Below are 23247 nucleotides of genomic sequence, written 5' to 3' on the forward strand. Positions count from 1 at the left end.
CACAGATCTTGTGAATCCAGACAATATTTCAGATTTTCTAAGTGTTTTACAGCGAAAACACAATATATCGTTATATTAGCATACCACATGAGCTAACATCACCCCCGCATTGAATCAAGGCAAAAGGGGCGATAACGTTATCGCCACCAAAATATATAAATTTTTTCACTAACCTTCTCAGAATTCTTCAGATGACAGTCCTGTAACATCATATTACACAATGCATATAGAGTTTGTTCGAAAATGTGCATATTTAGCATCACAAATCGTGGTTATGCAATGTAATCTGTCAAAACATGGCATGCATTCTGGCCGGCGCCATCTTGGAAAGGCACCTATGTTTACGATTATTTATCGATTAGATTGACAAAAAAAATACAGGTTGGACAGCTAATGAAAGATGCATTGGTTATTAATGCAACCGCTGATTTAGATTTTTTAAATTAACGTTACAAGACATACATTGTGAGTTACAGCCAGACCAGTGCCGCAAAAAATGGCCGACAACTGCGTTTACATTTTTCCACATAAATACGGAATAAAATCATAAATAACTCTTACTTTTGGACGAGCTTCCATCAGTATCTTGGGCAATGTGTCCTTTGTCCAAAAGAATCGTTGCTTTGTTGTAAAACGACCTCTTCAACTTCGGAACTAGCAGCTAACGATAGCTACACGGCACACACGTCCAAATCCTCAAACGCAATACTAAGGAAATTCCGAAAATTAGCAATATACTCGCATAAACTGATACAAATCGGTTTCAAATAACTTCGTTATGATGTTTCTAACACCTATATCGAATTAAATCACAGACGGATATATCTTTGATCAATAACGAGAGCTTTTGAGCATGCCATTCTGAGGTCCTCCCTTGCGTCCTGGCGAGCGTCCAAAAGAAGGGACATCTCACTCCATTGCATTTTATAAACTCTGAGAAACACGTAGAGACGCCATTCCACTTCTCATTGGTTACTGACATCCAGGGGAAGGCGGGTGCAGTTCATTTCGATCCATAGGGCATACACAGAGCTTAAAACTGATCCGAGATCAGAGACTATTTTTCAGAGCTTCGCATGTCCTGTCATGATTTTAGCTGTAGAAAGAGTTCTGGTTCACCCACAGACATAATTCAAATGGTTTTAGAAACTAGAGATTGTTTTCTATCCAATAGTAATAATAATATGCATATTGTACGAGCAAGAATTGAGTAGGAGGCAGTTTAATTTGGAAATGTAAAAAAATAAATAATGCTAACAGCTCCCCCTATTGACAAAAGGTTTTAATCTATTTATAGATGTTAATGAGCTATCAGTACTGGACAGTACTGTGGAAGTTGGACGTGAATGAATTTGCAAAAGCAAATTGAATTAATCAATGATCATGATTAATCATACCTGGATAGGCTTATCTGGGAATTAAACCTTAAATTAACCTGGGAAGTTGGTTCATCTAGGTTACTATTGCAAAGCTTAAAGTGTCTCATTTAACAGAAGAACCTAGAAAGGTATGTTCGACAATTTAAATAAATAAATTGTATGAGACCCAAACAATTGAGATTGCTGGATTATTTAAACGTGATCCACGTTTGGATATTCGCCACTTCTTTTAAGAGCTGTACTTGCGATTCTTCACCACCAGTGATGCAGAATGCTGAAATCAAACGGAAGTATAAAGGGCGGAACTTCCGTCGCGCGAGGCGGAGGAATTTAAACAGCACACAGAAAGTGAAAAAAATTCCCTCTATGTTATCTTGCATCTCGTGGATTTCCCACCTCGTGCTTACTTACCCTATGTTGTTCAAAAATATCACGTTCTAAGCACGAAAGGGTAGGATAGGGTTCCCTCTCACCATGGAGAGAGTAGGTTTACTAGTGACGTCTCACGTTAAACCATTCGGCCTACTTTGCTAGCGTTATGTTGACCGGAGCGACACGGTACATAAATACAACTATGCCTGTAGTCAGTCCACACTGGTTTGGTGTGGTAGGCCGACAAATTACTCCGGCTCGGTCACCGAACGAATATCTTCTAATTTCTAACCTTATTGGCTCTAGAAGTTAATATTGACCGACAGAAATAGTACCATTTGGCCTAAAGGACTAAATCTGGAATTTAACCACTCACTGCTCTGACGCTAAAAGACCGCTACCGGAGGCGCAATGTAGCCTCTTCAAATAGGAATACACACACGCAACCAATTTTTATAGAAAGCAGTCTGTTTGTACAATTTCTGTTTGCACAATTGATATTTGGAATTACACAGCAGAGTCTAATTCTATCTTAGATCCCTCACAGGGGGCGTCATATATGTCGTGTCTTTGCTATCGTTAAATTGAAGACTTATAGTTTTTATCAAAGATTCCTGTAATTAGGGATTACACGATCACTTGAGTAATAACGTAACTAATTAACTATGAATTCGAGGGCACCAGGGAAAGTTATTAGATTACAAAGTTATAATTTCCCAATATAACCTTTCAGATATTTTCATATCTGATCAATAGTCCTCTAATTAATGATTTATTTACTTTACCTCACGTTAGTCTCATTCCAAACGTCGTAAATTGTTGATTATCTGCACGAACCCAGTCTTCACTATGAGTCATCCATACATCAATTGTCTTAAATCATTTATTTATTACTAACTAATTAATTCACAGAAATGCATAAACAAACAAACAAACTTTAAAAGGGTTACATGAAATGATGGGAGAAATAGGCCCTAGGGGGCTAAACCGGCATGGCAGCTTGTTAGACAAAGGAAAAATTGGCGGTTGTCTTTCTTCGCGTTCAATGATACCGAATTCCTAGCTGCAGACTAGTAGTCAATATCAAAAATTGTTATTATTCGTATAAGAGTTTTAACCACGTGGTATGGTTAAAGATTCAGCAATGTTACATTAACGTTCGTTCTCCCCATTGAGGATAAACATGGTCTAATGGTAATTTCTCATAGTTGGCTTTTATTCGGATAGCAGAGAGGGGCTGTCCCATGGTCTCTGACCCAACTGGCTCAGGGGCGGGTCCTGGATTTAGTTCAAATAAAAAAGGATTTGTATTTTTCTTCATTAAACAGTTCAAAATCATATTACACAATTATACAAACAGTATCATACTCACTCATTCATTTTATACAACAAACAGGTGTAAACCTCATATCTGAGGTTATTATATAAACAGCGGTATGGTAATGTAGTCCCACAGTCTCTCCTGAGTTTCCCACGTGGTGACAAATGGACCGGTTCATAGCTGGACTCTCCACCGATCTTTATACTTTTGCAGGAATATGAAATATGTTCGTACCTCAAGTTCTGTGAGGTGGAAGAGAATTCCTTTGTCCTGAAAGTTTACCCTCTGTCTAATACTGTTGGGCCATGAGGAGATTCTCAGGAATTTACGACCTCTCTGGGACCACAGCATGGGTTGAAGAGGCAGGGAAAGGCAGGGAGAGGGGGTGGTGAGGTTTGCAATACCCAAGCAGGCGACGTCATGACAGTGGGATTCGAAATGGTCGGTGATCTGTTTGTTAACTTGGCTTTTGAAGACCTTAGAAATGCAGGGTAGGATAGATATAGGTCTGTAACAGTTTGGGTCTAGAGAGTCTCCCCTTTGAAGAGGGGATGACCACGGCAGCTTTCCAATCTTTGGGGAGCTCAGATGATACCAAAGAGAGGTTGTGAAACAGGCTAGTGATAGGGGTTGCAACAATTTCGGCAGATCATTTTAAAAAGGAGTGTCCAGAATGTCTAGCCTGGCTGATTTGTAGGGGTCCAGATTTTGCAGCTCTTTCAGAACATCGGCTATATGGATTTGGGTGAAGGAGAAATGGGGGAGGCTTGGGAAAGTTGCTGTGGGGGGTGCAGGGCTGTTGACCGGGGTAGGGGTAGCCAGGTGGAAAGCATGGCCAGGCGTAGAAAAATGTATCGGTGGTGACAGTGTTTCCTAGCCTCAGTGCAGTGGGCAGCTGGGAGGAGGTGCTCTTATTCTCCATGGACTTTACAGTGTCCCAGAACGTTTTGGAGTTTGTGCTACAGGATGCACATTTCTGTTTGAAAAAGCTAGCCTTTGCTTTCCTAACTGCCTGTGTATATTGGTTCCTAACTTCCCTAAAAATGTGCATATCGTGGGGGCTATTGGATGCTAATGCAGTACGCCACAGGATGTTTTTGTGCTGGTCAAGGGCAGTCAGGTCTGAAGTGAACCAAGAGCTATATCTGTTCCTGGTTTTACATTTTTTGAATGGGGCATCCTTATTTAAGATGGTGATGAAAGCACTTTTAAAGAATAACCAGGCATCCTCTACTGATGGAATGAGGTCAATATCCTTCCAGGATACCCGGGCCAGGTCAATTATAAAGGCCTGCTTGCTGAATTGTTTTAGGGAGTGTTTGACAGTGATGAGGGGTGGTCGTTTGACCGCAGACCCATTACGGGCGCAGGCAATGAGGCAGTGATCTCTGAGATCCTGGTTGAAGACAGCAGAGGTGTATTAGGAGGGCAGGTTGGTTAGGATGATATCTATGAGGGTGCCCGTGTTTACTGATTTGGGTTTGTACCTGGTATGTTCATTGATCATTTGTGTGAGATTGAGGGCATCTAGCTTAGACTGTAGGTCGGCCGGGGTGTTAAGCATGTCCCAGTTTAGGTCACCTAACGGTACGAGCTCTGACGATAGATGGGGGGCAATCAATTCACATATGGTGTCCAGGGCACAGCTGGGGACAGAAGGTGGTCAATAGCAAGCGGAAACAGTGAGAAACTTGTTTCTGGAAAGGTGGATTTTTAAAAGTAGAAGCTCAAATTGTTTGGGCATAGACCTGGATAGTATGACAGAACTCTGCAGGCTATCTCTGCAGTAGATTGCAACTCCGCCCCCTTTGGCAGTTTTGTCTTGTCGGAACATGTTATAGATAGGGATGGAAATTTCTGGGTTTTTGGTGACACGGTTAGGACATCCAGATTAGCAGAGTGTGCTAAAGCAGTGAATTAAACAAATTTAGGGAGGAGGCTTTTAATGTTAACATGCATGAAACCAAGGTTTTTACAGTTACAAAAGTCAACAAATGAGAGCGCCTGGGGAATGGGAGTGGAGCTAGGCACTGCAGGGCCTGGATTAACCTCTACATCACCAGAGGAACAGAGGAGGAGTAGGATAAGGATACGGCTAAAGGCTATAAGACTAAAAGCTAGTGCGTTCAGAACAGCGAGTAAAAGGAGCAGGTTTCTGGGCACGGAAGAATATATTCAAGGCATAATGTACAGACAAGGGTATGGTAGGATATGTATACAGTGGAGATAAACATAGGCATTGAATGACGATGAGAAAGGTATTGTCTCTAGAGGCACCATTTAAACCAGGTGAGGTCACCGCATCTGTGGGAGGTGGAACAAAAGGGTTAGCTAAGGCATATTCAGCAGGGCTGGAGGCTCTACAGTGAAATAAGACAATAATCACTAACCAAAACAGCAATGGACAAGGCATATTGACATTAGGGAGAGGCATGGGTAGCCGAGTGATCATGTGGTCTAGTGAGTAGCTAGGCGGGCTGGAGACAGCTTGCGGGCCAGGGCTAGCAGGCTAGCAGAAGGGCCTTAGGGGGACGTTGCGATGGAAGAGTCAGTTGTAGCCCCCCCGGGTGGTTACGTCGGCAGACCAATCGTGATGGATCGTATAGTAAAAGGGTACAGGCCAATTGGCAAAAATAGGTATTGTAGCCCAAGAAAATTGGCTGATGGACCTCTTCAGCCAACAGTCCGATATGCTCTAGACAGCTAGTGTGCTGCGGCTAGCAGATGGGCATTCAGGGGACGTCGCGACGGAGAAGCCTGTTGAAATCCCATCGGCGGATTACGTCGGTAGACCAGTCGTGAAGAATCGGCGGGGCTCCGTATCAACAGTAAATGTGGTCCAGGCCAATTGGCAAAATACGTATTGTAGCCCAAGGAAGTGGCTGATGGACCACTTCAGCTAGCCGGGAGATGGGCCTAGCATAGGCTAGCTCCAGGCTAATTGGTGCTTGCTTCGGGACAGAGACGTTAGCCAGGAGTAGCCACTCGGATAGCAGCTAGCTAGCTGCGATGATCCAGGTGAAAAGGTTCAGAGCTTGCGGTAGGAATCCGGGGATGTGGGGAAAAGAGTCTGGTTTTCTCTGGGTTGAATCGCACTGTGCAGACTGGCAGGAGTTGTCCGGGCTAAAGGTTAGCTGATGACCGCTAGCAGTGACTAGCTGACTACTAGCTAGTAGCTAGTTAGCTGGCTAGCTGCTGTTGGGGGTTCCGGTTCTAAAGTAAAGAAAATAGGAGAACCGTACCACATTGGGTGAGGTGGGTTGCAGGAGAGTATGTTGGAGATGAGGTTAAAAAAATATTTAAAAATATATATGAATTATACACACCCAGACACCAACACACACACTCACACACACCAGTGGTCTCCCCTACAGCAGTCTGTCTGGAGGTAATGGTAGTGTATCACAGTGTGAGACCAGCTATGGGGTGATTGGCCTTGGCCTCCTCCTTGGCCCCAACACTGCAACAGAGACAGCAACACATGTTCACTTGGCAGATTCTCTCATCTACACTGACTCACATGGCCTAGTGATGGTCTCTGAGCTTGCTCCACAAGATGGAGAGATTAGCCACAACAAGCTACACAGAAACAGTGGGTAAAGTAGCACAGGAGTGCAATGACGAAGCATATAATGACGATATGTTTTGTGCGTGCATGTCAGGGTTTCCGTTAGCAGGCAATTGCCGGCTTTAATAAATACAAAAATATCAGTAAAAAAAAATATTGCCGGCCAAACTGACCTTGATAAAAAAAATCCATTGCGAAATAATGCTTTTTATTAATTAATGGAAATACCAGTCGATGTAAATACATCATGTTTATCGGTCTATAACTTAATTTCATCATTTAGTATAATTAAATTGGCCTGTGTGTATTTTCGTTATTCATTATGTATCTTATTTATCCAACACAATCACAGCATACAGAGCATATTTTGAGCGATATTTCTCCTGCAGCTCTTCAGCTGGGTGCTGCTGGAGGAAAACATGTGCTTTTTTCAGCCCATTCATTGCACAACAATTCTAAATTCAATCATGTTTTTTTTTAAAACCAGTTTTGGTGCATGATTAAAAAGAGCTGCTATTTTAATTTCTCAACTGGTAATTGAAGTGCAGGCAACAAGCTATCAGCCACCACTTTACAATGTGAGCTGGTGGCAGTATGTATTTTGAAAACATACTTAATTGTTTGAAACCTGAATATTATATTTCATATTATGAGGCATGTCTTTTATAAAGACTTCATAGTTTCAAGTTTGGGGAAGCTTACAATTTATCCTACAATTTCTACCGTTCTGCATGCCACTTATGATTTTCATGTGCGCAGTTTGTGGAACAGTTTCATTTCAATAATACGTTTTCATTTCTCTAAAGCATTGTCCTGTGGTTAATCATCATTTTTTTCATTATGATGATAAAAAGCTAAAAGTCAACTAATGCGAGATCACCAGCCTCTGCCTATGCCCTTCCCAAAAGGGCATAGGCCTCAAGACACATTATCTTCAGACATATTTTAGATGATTTTCACTGACAACCGCAACTCAATAATCAGCTAGGCCTACTGCCAAGCTCGCTGCCCAAATTGCGGGCTTCCCAAAAAGGCATAGGCCTAAGAGTTATTTTTTCAAAGAAGGTAATCCTCACTTCCTCTGTGTCTAAGTCATGCTTTCTAGTGAAGTATTTTGAATGCTTTTATTTATTGCTGTATAAACAGGAATAATTATATGATTTTGGCAAATGTATTTCCATTCATGTCCTGTTGTATTGCTTTTCATATCAACTTTCTATTTGTTGTGCAGAAGGCAAAGGCACAATCCTAGTCATATTAGTAACCCATCCTCGTTGTTGCATGTTTAAAGTCCCCCTCTTTCTAAGTTTCTAAAAGAGATTTTAATCTCTGTCACATATGGAATTGCTACCAGGTGCGCTGTTTAGACTGGTGTTTTCCCAGGTGCGCTGTTTAGACTGGTGTTTTCCCAGGTGCGCTGTTTAGAATGGTGTTTTCCCAGGTGCTCTGTTTAGACTGGTGTTTTCCCAGGTGCCTCTGTTTAGACTGGTGTTTTCCCAGGTGCTCTGTTTAGACTGGTGTTTTCCCAGGTGCTCTGTTTAGAATGGTGTTTTCCCAGGTGCGCTGTTTAGAATGGTGTTTTCCAGGTGGCGTGTTTAGAATGGTGTTTTCCCAGGTGCGCTGTTTAGAATGGTGTTTTCCCAGGTGCGTGTTTAGACTGGTGTTTTCCCGGTGCGCTGTTAGAATAGTGTTTTCTCGCGAATAGCTTTTTGGCAAATGTTTGAAAATGAAAATGTATTGGCTGCTTCATACACAAATCAAATCAAATTTATTTATATAGCCCTTCGTACATCAGCTGATTATCAAAGTGCTGTACAGAAACCCAGCCTAAAACCCCAAACAGCAAGCAATGCAGGTGTAGAAGCACGGTGGCTAGGAAAAACTCCCTAGAAAGGCAAAACCTAGGAAGAAACCTAGAGAGGAACCAGGCTATGAGGGGTGGCCAGTCCTCTTCTGGCTATGCCGGGTGGAGATTATAACAGAACATGGCCAAGATGTTCAAATGTTCAATAATGACCAGCATGGTCAAATAATAATAATCACAGTAGTTGTCGAGGGTGCAGCAAGCCAGCACCTCAGGAGTAAATGTCAGTTGGCTTTTCATAGCCGATCATTAAGAGTATCTCTACCGCTCCTGCGTCTCTAGAGAGTTGAAAACAGCAGGTCTGGGACAGGTAGCACATCCGGTGAACAGGTCAGGGTTCCATAGCCGCAGGCAGAACAGTTGAAACTGGAGCAGCAGCACGGCCAGGTGGACTGGGGACAGCAAGGAGTCATCATGCAGGTCGTCCTGAGGCATGGTCCTAGGGTCAGGTCCTCCGAGAGAGGAAGAGAGAATCAGAGAGAGCATACTTAAATTCACACAGGACACCGGATAAGACAGGAGAAGTACTCCAGATATAACAAACTGACCCTAGCCCCCGACACATAATCTACTGCAGCATAAATACTGGAGGCTGAGACAGGAGGGGTCAGGAGACACTGTGGCCCCATCCGATGATACCCCGGACAGGGCCAAACAGGAAGGATATAACCCCACCCACTTTGCCAAAGCACAGCCCCACACCACTAGAGGGATATCTTCAACCACCAACTTACCATCCTGAGACAAGGCAGAGTATAGCCCACACGAGCTGCGTGTTTCTGTTAAGATGCATTACCATAATCTACATGTGATTTCTGTTCTCCGAGCACTGTGGGTGGAGCCCTAATGGGTTATGCATCCAATGCATATGCTGACCTCCCAAGCAAAAAGGCAGTAACTGCTCATACAGTGGAACTGAGAATAATGGCTTCAAAGTTTTTTACTTGTCCAGCAAATTAATTCTGGGGTTATCATTGGAGATGTTATGATCTGTTCCTCTACTATGAGTACATTTTTTATTCATGTTGACCCTGACTCTGACATGACCTTTGACCCTCCGGTCGTTACTGCCTTCTTCCTTGGCATGTATTGTCACGTTCCTGACCTGTTTTCTGTGTTTTTGTATGTGTTAGTTGCTCAGGACGTGAGTGTGGGTGGGCAGTCTATGTTTTCTGTTTCTATGTTGGTTTATGGGTACTGATATGGTTCTCAATTAGAGGCAGGTGGTTTTCATCTCCTCTGATTGAGAATCATATTAAGGTAGGTGTTTCACATGGTTTGTTGTGGGTGATTGTCTTCCGTGTCTGTGTCTGCGCACCAAACGGGACTGTTTCGGTTGTTCGTTCGTTTGATGTAGTCTGTTCCTGTTCGTGAGTTCTTCGTGTAGTTATTAAGTTCCATGTTCAGGTCTGTCTACGTCGTTTGTTATTTTGTAATCCTTCCAAGTGTTTGTTTTCGTGTTTCGTCGTTTGCTTTAATAAATCATTATGTATTCACAACCCGCTGCATTTTGGTCCTCCGATCCTTCTCTCCTCTCCTCTCCGGGAGGAGGAAGATCTAGACACCCGTTACAGAACCACCCACCACAACAGAACCAAGCAGCGTAAGTTCGAGCAGCGGCCGAGTAATCAGGACTCGTGGACTTGGAGGACGTATTAAACGGAAAGGGTTGCTACACATGGGAGGAGATCCGGGCTGGAGGGATCGCCTCCCATGGGAACAGCTGGAGGCATTGAGGAGAGCAGAGGCTACGGAGAAAGGAACCGAAGCTATGAAGGTACGCGGCTAGCAAGGAAGCCCGAGAAAGAACCCAAAACATTTCTTGGGGGGTGGCTAAGAGGTAGTGGGCCAAGGGCAGGTAGGAGACCTGCGCCTACTTCCCAGGCTAACCGGGGAGAGCGGGAGTACGGGCAGACACCGTGTTACGCAGTAGAGCGCACGGTGTCTCCTGTACGTGTGCATAGCCCGGTGCGGGTTATTCCACCTCCCCGCACTGGCAGGGCTAGATTGAGTATTGAGCCGGATGTCATGAAGCCGGCCCTACATATCTGGCCACCAGTGCGTCTCCTCGGGCCGGCTTACATGGCACCAGCCTTACGCATGGTGTCCCCGGTTCGCCTACATAGCCCGGTGCGGGTTTATTCCACCTCCCGCACTGGTCGGGCGACGGGAGCATTTCAGCCAGGTAAGGTTGGGCAGGCTCAATGCTCAAGGGAGCCAGTAGCGCCTGTACGGTCCGGTATTTCCGGCGCCACCTCCCCGCTCCAGGCCAGTACCACCAGTGCCTAACCACGCACCAGGCTTCCAGTGCGTCTCCAGAGCCCTGTTTCTCCTCCACGCACTAGCCCTGTGGTGCGTGTCTTCAGCCCAGTGCCTCCAGTCCCGGCACCACGCACCAAGCCTCCTGTGCGTCTCCAGAGCCCTGTACGCACTGTTCCTTCTCCCGTACTCGCCCTGATGTGCGTGCCCTCAGCCCGGTAACACCAGTGCCGGTACCACGCACCAGGCCTATATCGCCTTAAAGAGTCCAGTGTGCCCTGTTGTTGTTCCCCGCACTAGCCTGAAGGTGCGTGTCTTTAGCCGGTACTCCAGTTCCGGTACCACGCACCAGGCCTACAGTGCGCCTCAGTCGGCTAGAGTCGTACTCTGCCCAACGCCGTCTGAGCCATCCGTCTCCCCACGCCATCTGAGCCATCCGTCTCCCCAGCGCCATCTGAGCCATCCGTCTCCCCAGCGCCATCTGAAGCCATCCGTCTGCCCAGCACCGTCTGAGCCATCCGTCTGTCCGAGCCATTAGAGCCGCCGTCTGTTCCCGAGCGCGCAGAGCCGTTCGTCAGTCAGGAGCCGCTAGAGCCATTGTCAGTCAGGATCTGCCAGAGCCGCCAACCAGACAGGATCTGCCAGAGCCGCCAACCAGACAGGATCCTGCAGAGCCGCCAACCAGACAGGATCTGCAGAGCCGTCAACCAGACAGGATCTGCCAGAGCCGCCAACCAGACAGGATCTGCCAGAGCCCGCCAACCAGACAGGATCTGCCAGAGCCGCCAGAGAGCCATGAGCAGCTAGAGCCGTCAGCGAGCCATGAGCGTCCAGAGCGTCAGCAGCCATGAGCTCAGAGCCGTCAGCCAGCATGAGGCGTCCAGAGCCGTCCAGCCAGCCATGAGCGTCCAGAGCCGTCCAGCCAGCCAGAGCGTCCCAGGAGCCGTCAGCCAGCCATGAGCGTCCAGAGCCGTCAGCCAGCCAAATGAGCGTCCAGAGCCGTCAGCCAGCCGTGAGCTGCCCCTCAGCCCAGAGCTGCTATTTATCCAGAACTGCCCCTCAGTCCAGAGCTGTCTCTCTGTCCGGAGCTGCCCTTCAGTCCGGAGTTGCCCCTCTGTCCTGAGCTACCTCTTTATCCTGACCTACCTCTCTGTCCTGAGCTACCTCTCTGTCATGAGCTACCTTATCCCGGTGCTGCCCCTTATCTTGAGGTTACTCGTTAAAGTAAGTGGGTGTAATAGGAGGGTGGCCATTCTAAGGGGGAAACGTAAGCTGGGATTGACTATGGTGGGGTGGGGACCTCGCCCAGAGCCTGAGCCACCACCGTGGTCAGATGCCCACCCAGACCCTCCCCTAGACTTTGTGCTGGTGCGCCCGGAGTTCCCACCTTAAGGGGGGGGTTATGTCACGTTCCTGACCTGTTTTCTGTTAGTTTTTGTATGTGTTAGTTGGTCAGGACGTGAGTGTGGGTGGGCAGTCTATGTTTTCTGTTTCTATGTTGGTTTATGGGTACCTGATATGGTTCTCAATTAGAGGCAGGTGGTTTTCATCTCCTCTGATTGAGAATCATATTAAGGTAGGTGTTTTCACATGGTTTGTTGTGGGTGATTGTCTTCCGTGTCTGTGTCTGCGCACCACACGGGACTGTTTCGGTTGTTCGTTCGTTTGATGTAGTCTGTTCCTGTTCGTGAGTTAGTGTAGTTATGTAAGTTCCATGTTCAGGTCTGTCTACGTTGTTTTTGTTATTTTGTAATCCTTCCAAGTGTTTGTTTTCGTGTTTCGTCGTTTGCTTTAATAAATCATTATGTATTCACAACCCGCTGCATTTTGGTCCTCCGATCCTTCTCTCCTCTCCTAGTCCGAGGAGGAGGAAGATCTAGACACCCGTTACAGATATGTTATAAATTGCAGGGTAATACCAAAGCAAAGAGCAGTATCTGCCATTTTCATTTGTTAGTTTACTATACTTCTCATTTATGCTATTAATACAAGAGCAATGTAATTACTGACAGTGTAACAGAGTTGAAGCTGCATCCTTTGTGTGTCTTCCACTAAGATACCAGTTGCATTTACATAGAGATGTAGGTTCTGCATTAGTCACATTACATACTGTGTTTGACAAGTAGCCCATGTCTTGTTATAAGAATAAATGTGAAAAGCAGCACTGAAATTGTTTGAATTACATGAAATGATTACCTGTCTTGTAATATATAATGATGGAACATGATCGAAGTATGATGTAGGGTAATACAAATGATAAAAAATGACCATGAGATTGCTAATAAAAACATTTTATTTGTATTTTTTCAAATGACACTTTTGAATGAATAAATAACAGCTTTAAGAATACATTTTAAACATATTTACATGTTCATATTCACAAGAGGACCCAAATGACATTTAGCTACAATTGATAAAATGCTGAATAGTTACATTTAATTTTTAAGTAACATTTAATTTTTAAGTAAAACTTTTCCAGTGCTCTTCCATATCACTCCTCATCCTCAGCAATGCTGTTCACAGCCAAGTCATTCCAGAACTGCCTTCGATATGCAGGCATCAGAGGACACAGCTTGGTGATTATGTCCATCTTCTTGGACTCTTCAATCCCTCTATCCTGTGTACGTAGTGTCGAGGGTGTCTCTAGAGTGACTTTCTTCATGATGAAGTCAAGCTCTGTGAAGTCCTTTTCTTCATGGGAGACTTTGTAGAAGAGGCTCCTGGATCCACGCCTCAACTGGATCTCAGCCATCTCTGCCAGCTTTGGTGCTGCTGCCTTCTTCAGCTTGACGATGGAATGGCCAGCTTTCCATGCCAGGATGTTTTCCTTTTTCATTTCCACCACCTCCACCTTGCCTGCATTGGAAGTAGCGACCACATGGAGGAAGTCCCTGAAGTCGTACACCACACCTCCAGGTCGAGCTTTCATTTCCTGTTCCACGCCATGGTGGAAACTGTCTGCACTCATGAAGGTGTGTCCTGGCTCGAAGAACTTGAGGGTGATGTCCTCCATCAAAGTTGAGTCAGCATTGACAACACTCACCAGTGATGTTAGGAGGCACCAGTTTTTGTTTTGAGAAGTGCAGTTATCCACCCAATACACTGCATGCTTGACATCTCTCTCACTCTCCAGTGCTGTTACGTAAGATGAAGTAATCTCCTCTGCCTCCTGACCAGCTGTTCCTTCATGCCATACCACTGAGATTGTTTTCTTCTTTTGAGACTTCTTTCCAATGGTGGTGAATGTCTCGTGATAGGCAACGATTCTTCTTGTGAACAATGCTGTTTTCACACCTGGCATGCGAGGGAGCATGATGACTTTCTGCATATCAACGCTCCTCACAGACCAGTCCTCAGGCCAATCTTTCTGTGCATCAGCCTGGTAATGGCTTCTGCTCTGCCCTGCAGACTTCTTATGTTCCTCATATTTCCTACATTGCATGCAGTCGGGGTTGGTAATGGTGAATTCAGGTGCTGCATGGCTGTTGTCTTGGCAGGCTAGGGTTTCCATGGCCTCATTCTCCCTGTGCTCCATCTTCAGATGATGACCCTGCACCAAACAGAGCTCGCACTCCTCCTCTCCAAGCTTCACAAAGCTGATGTTCCTTCCCTTTACCGCCTTGCGATAGGTTTCATAACCGCAGCTGGCATCTTTGTTCTTCTCCTTGTAGTCATTATGCATGAACCGAATATTGACGTCACTAGGGAGGTAGAGGCGATGTGGGGCATGCTCTCGTCTGTAGTGGCTGATTTGGGGATGGAAGGACTCAATGTGTTGCAGAATTGGATTCATGTTCAATTTGCTTGCTTAAGCTTTCTTTCCCCTCTGATCCTTTGGTGGAATCAGTTTTGTGGTGATTGACTTGCCCATCATTGTGACAATCAACCTGTCATTGTTGGGGTGGCAGCCCAATGTTGTCAGAAAAAACACTTTGCACACCTGTTGTGCAGAACCGCTCTGGTTTAGAAGATGGTACAGAAACGACCTGCTGCGTCGACTGTCAGCACCAACAGTGACATTTTTCTTAGATTGCTGTGCCACCATGTGGAAGATCCATATCCTCTTCTCCTTGTACTTCATCTCCCAATACTTTTCCCATATTTCCTTTCGCCTGACCTCTGAAATATTCTGAGTACATTGCCTCTTGCCTTTGGGACCACATGGCTTACCCATTGGTGGAATCTTGGATTTCTTGTTTGATAGGTGTTCTGGAGTTGTGTCCACGGGCTCAGCTGCCACTTGTGCTGGAACATCCAACTCTGAAGGTGGATGGTAATCTTCATCATCATCATCATTGGCACTTGATTTCTCTTCTGATAGACTGATGTCTACGGAGTCAGAGACCACCCACTGGTTCTCTATTTCTTCAAATAGTGTTGACACTGTGACTTCAGTTAAAGGGGGTAGATCAGGAATCTTTGTTGGAATGTRGCCCTMAAACTCAACTGAAATAAATAGAGCAAATAATCAAGGACATGCATCCTAATGATTCTATTCTGTCATGGATGATAATAATTAATACTGACATTTTCTGGTGTGCAAACATATGATCATAATCCTTTTCAGTTATTCTATAATATAGGATATAACCAATGTTGATTTTATCTTGTGCAAACATTATCTTAATAATTTTCACTGTCATAACTCAGTTAATCTATTAATTTCATTCCTGCTCCCAAAAAGGCTCTTACATTTTCATTTTTATTTTCAAATACAAAAAAATTGCATGGATGGACATTGACAGGAATAAACATAGTATTGACGTGGTTGTACTGTCCTAATACACCCTCACATGGCAACTTTGATCCGCATAGATACTAATCATCTAGGCCACAGGGATTGGTGGAAGTCATGCAAAAGCACTGAAGCAGACATATTGAGCACACGTTTGGCATGTCAAAGCTTGTTGTACTAATTACATATGCCACCAACAAAGGTGATGGATACAATTTGGGATTTTAACTTTCCTGACCAGGACAGTCACGCAATACTGGAATATAAAAGAAAACCAGAAACCCTGAACATGTGAGTAGATATATTATTAATGAGCTAGCAATGCTGTGTGTGCGCTCATCCGGAAAACGAGTGTGCGTGGCTTTTGATAATTCAGTATGGGGTGCACGTCCAACTGACCGTCAGCTGGCTAGAGATCGTGTGTGTGGTGTAACGTTACGGATTAAAATAACCCATTGAATGTCAGAATACAACTACAAGGGTTAAATTAATTATAGGTATAATAGAATCAAGCTAGTATAAACTACTGATCGTCTCTTATGGGAACATGTAGCACAAATATATTGCTTCATGCTACTGCTAGCTAGGTAGGTTTTGACGTTTTGGTAGGGGCGCGTCAGTTTTAGCTAAGTGGCTGTCACTGGCTAGAAATCGTGTACTGATTCAAAGAAACCATCAGATGAAATTTCAGAATATAATTCATTATATGGCTAATAGATTGACGTTAGTATCAATTGCAGATCTCTTATGAGAGCAGGTAGCATTGTTAGTCTATGCTCGCTAGCTAGTTAGCTAGCTTAGCTTATTAGCTAGCTAATTAATTTTGATGTCAGATCTACTTAGCTAGCTAGAGCTTACCAGTGTCTGGATGTCGGCATTTCAGAGCAAGTTCAACCATCATTTCCCCCCTGGGAATGCTGTGCCATGGTGTTGTATCCCTAGATTAGCAATGTATGTGTTTGTAGCTGTCAGTCAGTGTCATACTGGTTCGATTGCATCACTATCAGAATAAAATGATATGATACAAGGGTAAAACGCAGTTACTGCAGCAAAGGGCAGGTTGAAACCAAGCTAAAAGGCAGTAAGTTCAGTTACTGCCATTTACCTTGGTTTCACAGTAACYTTTTGCAGTTACTGCTAATACGACCCTCATTTTCTCCAAAACACAATACAATAGAGGCAGGATACTTGTCCACATGATTAAGCATGCATTTAATGTAACAAAAATGACATTAACTCATTTTCGACCAAATGAGCAGGTACTGCCTTTTTGCTTGGGAGGGCAGTATGGGTCAGGTACATTTCTCAAATGGCCGGTAAATTAAAATGTTCCCTGTCACATTGTCCGGCACAACATTTTCCTAACAGAAACACTGGTGCGTGTGTGTGTGTGTGCAGGTGTAAACCAGGCTCCTTCAACCTGCAAGAGAACAATCCAGCTGGCTGTACGCCCTGTTTCTGCTTCAGACACTCATTGGCCTGCAGATCGTCCAATCACCATGCAGCTGTCAACATCACATCGGACTTCCATGAAGGTATTCAGCCAATCACGATTATCTTGAAAGTACTGCATTCAGCTAATAACTAGCTCATGACTTTCATAAATTATCAGCTAATTATGAAGTCCTTATATTGTGGTTATCATCCTGAGTCATTCTGCCATGTTCCTCCTCCTCCCCCTCCCTCCCTGCAGACACAGATGGCTGGTCAGGACAGTTCTCCGGGGGACAGGAGTATCCTCTGCTGTGGAAGGAAGGGGAGGTCTACTTGCTACCACTCAGTGAGGATGATCTCGGCTTCTACAGAGCTCCAGGTGAGAGAGACAGAGCTGACACACACACACATACATACACAAAGAGAGCTGATGTCACGTTTAAGGTGAGATGTGAGTAGGACCTGGAGTTTTCCCAAACATAAAACCTGGCCAGGAAAATGTATTTATAGGAGAATATCTGGACCATAGATTTATATGAGAAGATCTGGACCCTGGAGTTTATAGGAGAAGATCTGGACCATGGAGTTATATGAGAAGATCTGGACCCTGGAGTTTATAGGAGATAATCTGGACCATAGAGTTATAGGGGAAGATCTGGACCTAAAGATATAGGAGAAGATCTGGGCCCTAGAGTTTTATTAGGAGAATATCTGGACCATAGAGTTATAGGAGAATATCTGGACCCTAGAGTTATAGGAGAAGATCTGGACCCTCGAGTTATTGTAGAATATCTGGTCCATAGAGTTTATAGGAGAATATCTGGTCCATAGAGTTTATAGGATAATGTCTGGGCCCTAGAGTTTACAGTAGAATATCTGGTCCATAGAGTTTATAGGATAATATCTGAACCCTAGAGTTTATAGGATAATATCTGGGCCCTAGAGTGTATAGGAGAAGATCTGGGCCCTAGAGTTTATAGTAGAAGATCTGGACCCTAGAGTTTTATTAGGAGAATATCTGGACCCTAGAGTTTATAGGAGAAGATCTGGACCATAGTTTATAGGATAATATCTGGACCATAGAGTTTATAGGAGAAGATCTGGACTCTAAAGTTTATAGGATAATATCTGGTCCGTAGAGTTATAGGAGAAGATCTGGGCCCTAGAGTTTATTGGAAAATAAAGAAAGAAAGATACTTCGTCAGTTGTACAACTGAATGTATTCAACTGAAATATGTCTTCCTCATTTTATCCAACACCTCTGAATCAGAGAGGTGCGGGGGGCTGCCTTAATCGACATCCACGTCATCGGTGCCCGGGGAACAGTGGGTTAACTGCCTTGCTCAGGGGCAGAACGACAGATTTTTACCGTGTCAGCTCGAGGATTTGATCCGGCATCCTTTTGGTTACCTGCCCAATGCTCCTAACCGCCAGGCTACCTACCGCCCAGATGGAGAAGATCTGGGCTCTAGTATATAGGATAATATCTGGGCCCTAGAGTTATAGGAGAAGATCTGGGGCCTAGTTTATAGGATAATATTTAAGCTCTAGAGTTATAGCAGAAGATCTGGGCCCTAGAGTTATAGGAGAAGATCTGGGCTCTAGTTTATAGGATAATATCTGGGCCCTAGAGTTATGGGAGCAGACCTGGACCCTAGTTTATAGGAGAAGATCTGGGCCCTAGAGTGATAGGAGAATTGTATGCACTTCCAGGATGAGGAAAGATTACACAAAGATGGTCTGTGCTTGGAGAGAGCTCACCTCCTGGTCTTTTAACATGTAAATATGTAAATCATATTACCGTCTGCCACCTTTAATACCCTTGGCTTGTTGCTCGAGATCATTCCCTTGTTCGATTAAACAATACCTCATAACGTTAGCCATAAGGTCATAAAGCACTTGCTGCAACACCATTTTGCCACAGCAGACTCTTAACACGACCATTAGGAGAGAGGAGTTATAGCTGGCTCTGCTACAGGACTTAGAGGCTCTCCCTATGTTGTGTTCCAAATGACACCTTATTCCCTACATAGTACACTACACTACCCTATAGACCCTGGTCAAAAGTAGTGCACTTAATAAGGAATAGGGTGCCATTTGGGACTCAGCCTATATATCAGTAGGAGAGACTAGGCCTGATGGAATTGGATGTCTTGGCCATAGCTGGAAGAAGAACAAAGGGGAAATCGGCCTGGCTCAGCTCAGGCTGGCTACTCAGTGCACCAAGGACCCAGCCCAGCGAAGCAGCAGCCAACAGGGAGAGGGATAGAGAGAACCAGTAACAGCAGAAACCCCATTAACTACCAAAACATCCTGATGGTTTCATGTTCAAACTCTCTGATCACACTAAACAAGTTCATTTAGACAGGCGTCTGTCTATTCATTTATGAAAAGCCTTAGATCACAGAAGACTCCTCGGAGGGAAGATACTTTGGTCCACTTGGTCCAGGGATATTTTTAGAGTGTCTTATATGTCGTTAAGTCGACTTGGATATATTTAGTTTGTTTGTTTATTTATGGTTTGGTTTAATTCTCTGTTTTCTTGAAGCTCGTCCATCACTCCAGTGCCTCTGCAGGCCACCACACAGTGATTAGTGGCCAAACTCGCCGGGAGCTGCTTTGTGGCCATCCCCTTATCTCGCCGGAACAGAGCTTGTTGGTGTTGTTTTGTCAAGTAGTAAAATACGGAGATCTATTGCCACATCGCTTTAATGATCTAATTTTCTCCCTGCTTTTATTTTCCTTATGTGTACAGTTACTTTAAAGGTTAGAGCAGAGGCAGGCAGGCTCTCTCTCTCTCACTCTCTCTATGTCTCTCTTGCTTTCTCTCTTTTTCAACACTTCATTTGTATACCTTTGTGCTGTAATCCTCCTGCAGCCTTTCTCACTAAAGCGTCAGCTAATTCTGAGTGACAATGCACCGCTACCAAACAACACGCAGAGGGAAAGCAATTTCTTATTAATCTATTTGTCACCTATTTCAGTGTGTCTCGAGCTACGTCTGTCACTTAAACGTCTAGAATCAGATCAGTTGGCTTCTCAGTGTAATGAAAACAGATAGAAATGTTGGGGATCAACGTGTTTCTTCCCGGCTTCCAGAAATACCAGGCAAAACTGCAGTGCCAAAGAACACAATCCCGACACAATGAGGAGCCCAGATCACAGAGCATTATCCAGGGAAGTTCAGCTGGAGTCTTTCAAAGAGAGAGAGAGAAGGCTGAGAGGGAGTTAGAGAAAAAGTCAGAGAGGTAGACAGAAAGAGACAGTGAAAGAGATAGTGAAAGAGAAAGTGAGAGAGAGCCAGAGAGAGTGCGAGAGCGAGAGAAAGAAAGAGAGTTTGTGAATACATGGTCCTCTATCCAATTCATTTACCACCACACTTGTCCTTATCCTCTTGGCAAAGAAAAGATTGCTGCTAGCTGACACATAATAGAAAGGTCACGTTCCTATGACGACAGAGCACTTGTCAACAGATTCTATCATGGATTCCAAGCCAACACCACTTTCTTCAACAGCCTTTCTAATTCAGCCTCACTGATATGGCTTCCACTTTTAACTGCTGGACATTCACTGAAGCAATGCAGGTTATGTGCTACTCCTCTCCAATCCTCCAAGCTCAAGGGTGCAACAGGCAGCTAACATCCCTGATCCAGAACCAGCCACCTGTGCCTTAGTGCCTGACATGGTCATGGTCCATCTCTCTATCTACACCAGGCCATGCTGCTAACCCAGAAAACCAAGAGGGACATGTCCCCAAGAGAGGTATATTTCAGAATGCCAAGAGAGGGACATGCAGTTCTATCCTTTATATGGCTGGCCTCAATCGGGCCAGGGAGCATGTGGCTGGTGCAGGAGAGCAGGCTACGACATTAACCTCAGGAGCCAAAGGATTAGATCCCATATGTGTTCAATCTCCATCTCGATCCTTCCGAGGGCTCTCCTCGAGTGGGCACCAGTCAAAGGATTATGTGACTGGTTCTACACTGTATGACATAACCAAAGGATCACTCATGGGTCTCATCTCCATCCTTCATTCCTATAGGGCTCGCCGAGAAGGGGCACCAGTCTAGGAAGAATGAAATTTGATTGGATAGTAAGTAATCTTTCAGCTCATGAGCCTGAGATTCCCTGGGGGCATCAAACCAGGTGGTGAGTTCAGATCCAGCCCAGCTCTCTGCCATCGGGAGAGATGGTGGGGAGGGATGGAGGGAGAGATGGTGGGGAGGGATGGAGGGAGAGATGGTCATTAAGAGCTTCACTCGACATGAACGCCATCACAGAGTGTGCCATCACCTCAGCTTGGCAGGTTCTCACCTAAATAGGCTGGACACAGAGAGAGGGAGAGAAAGGGGGAGAAGGAGAGAGAAATGGATATGGAGGGAGAAGGGAGAGAGGGAGCATACTGGCAGGAGAGAAAGGGAGAGGGGAAAAGGAGAGAAAGAGACAGGAGAGAGAGGAGGGTAAGCACAAAAGGACGAGGGAGAGAGTGGGAGAAGTTTCAGTATACATCCTCTGCAGTAACGTTCCTGCCAAGCTTCCTGGACAGGCTGCCTCTGCGCTGGATGTGAGCCCTAGAACGTTCAGGACAAACCTTCACCCATCACCCTGAATGGAGTCCTAAACTCAGCAAAAACAGAAACGCTTTTTCAGAACCCTGTCTTTCAAAGATAATTCGTAAAAATCCAAATAACTTCACAGATCTTCCTTGTAAAGGGTTTAAATACTGTTTCCCATGCTTGTTCAATGAACCATAAACAATTAATGAACATGCTGTCACGTTCCTGACCTGTTTTCTGTTGTTTTGTATGTGTGTGATGGTCAGGGCGTGAGTTTTGGGTGGGCATTCTATGTTGTGTGTTTCTATGTTGGTTTAGGGTTGCCTGGTATGGCTCTTAATTAGAGGCAGGTGTTTTGCGTTCCTCTAATTAAGAGTCATATTTAGGTAGGTTGTTTCACTGTGTTCGTTGTGGGTGGTTGTTACCTGTCTCTGTGTTTGTGTTCTGCACCAGATAGGTCTGTATCGGTTTTGCACGTTTGTTATTTTGTAAGTTGTTTGTAGTGTTTACTTGTTCTTATAATTAAACATGTTGAGCACTGGCTATGCTGCATTTTGGTCCTCTCCTTCACCCCAGGAAGAAAACCTTTACACATGCACCTGTGGAACGGTCGTTAAGACACTAACAGTTTACAGACAGTTGGCAATTAAGTTCACAATTATGAAAACTTAGGACACTAAAGAGGCCTTTCTCCTGACTCTGAAAAACACCAAAAGAAAGATGCCCAGGGTCCCTGTTCATCTGTGTGAACGTGCCTTAGGCATGCTGCAAGGAGGCATGAGGACTGCAGATGTGGCCAGGGCAATAAATTACGATGTCCATACTGTGAGACGCCTAAGACAGCGCTACAGGGAGACAGGACGGACAACCAATCGTCTTCGCCGTGGCAGACCACGTGTAACAACACCTGCACAGGATCGGTACATCCAAACATCACACCTGCGGGACAGGTACAGGATGGCAACAACAACTGCCCGGGTTACAACGGGAATGCACAATCCCTCCATCAGTGCTCAGACTGTCCGCAATAGGTTGAGAGAGGCTGGACTGAGGGCTTGTAGGCCTGTTGTAAGGCAGACCAGACAGGACTGGCAAAAAGTGCTCTTCACTGACGAGTCGCAGTTTTGTCTCACCAAGGGTGATGGTCGGATTCGCGTTTATCGTCGAAGGAATGAGCGTTACACCGAGGCCTGTACTCTGGTCTGGGACGGTGTGTCACAGCATCATCGGACTGAGCTTGTTGTCATTGCAGGCAATCTCAACGCTGGGCGTTACAGGGAAGACATCCTCCTCCTTCATGTGGTGCCCTTCCTGCAGGCTCATCCTGACATGACCCTCCACCATGACAATGTCACCAGCCATACTGCTCGTTCTGTGCATGATTTCCTGCAAGACAGGAATATCAGTTTTCTGCCATGGCCAGCGAAGAGCCCGGATCTCAATCCCATTGAGCACGTCTGGGACCTGTTGGATCGGAGGGTGAGGGCTAGGGCCATTCCCCCCAGAAATGTCTGGGAACTTGCAGGTGCCTTAGTGGAAGAGTGGGGTAACATCTCACAGCAAGAACTGCCAAATCTGGTGCAGTCCATGAGGAGGAGATGCACTGCAGATACTGACTGTTACTTTGATTTTGACCCCCCCTTTGTTCAGGGACACATTATTCAATTTCTGTTAGTCACATGTCTGTGGAACTTGTTCCGTTTATGTCTCAGTTGTTGAATCTTGTTATGTTCATACAAATATTTACTCATGTTAGGTT

At 45.0% G+C, this 23247-nt stretch overlaps 1 protein-coding gene across 1 annotated transcript in view; it reads left to right on the forward strand.

Annotated features, from left to right (window-relative positions):
• Nucleotides 1-23247, forward strand: part of LOC111960892 (laminin subunit gamma-3-like) — a 258280-nt gene that overhangs the window by 83073 nt on the left and 151960 nt on the right. The window contains 2 exon segments of the mRNA XM_070442778.1: nt 16897-17033; nt 17192-17311. Coding sequence (XP_070298879.1) covers nt 16897-17033; nt 17192-17311 — 257 coding nt within the window.

Source organism: Salvelinus sp. IW2-2015, linkage group LG4q.1:29 (assembly GCF_002910315.2).
Source record: "Salvelinus sp. IW2-2015 linkage group LG4q.1:29, ASM291031v2, whole genome shotgun sequence".
NCBI lineage: Eukaryota > Metazoa > Chordata > Actinopteri > Salmoniformes > Salmonidae > Salvelinus > Salvelinus sp. IW2-2015.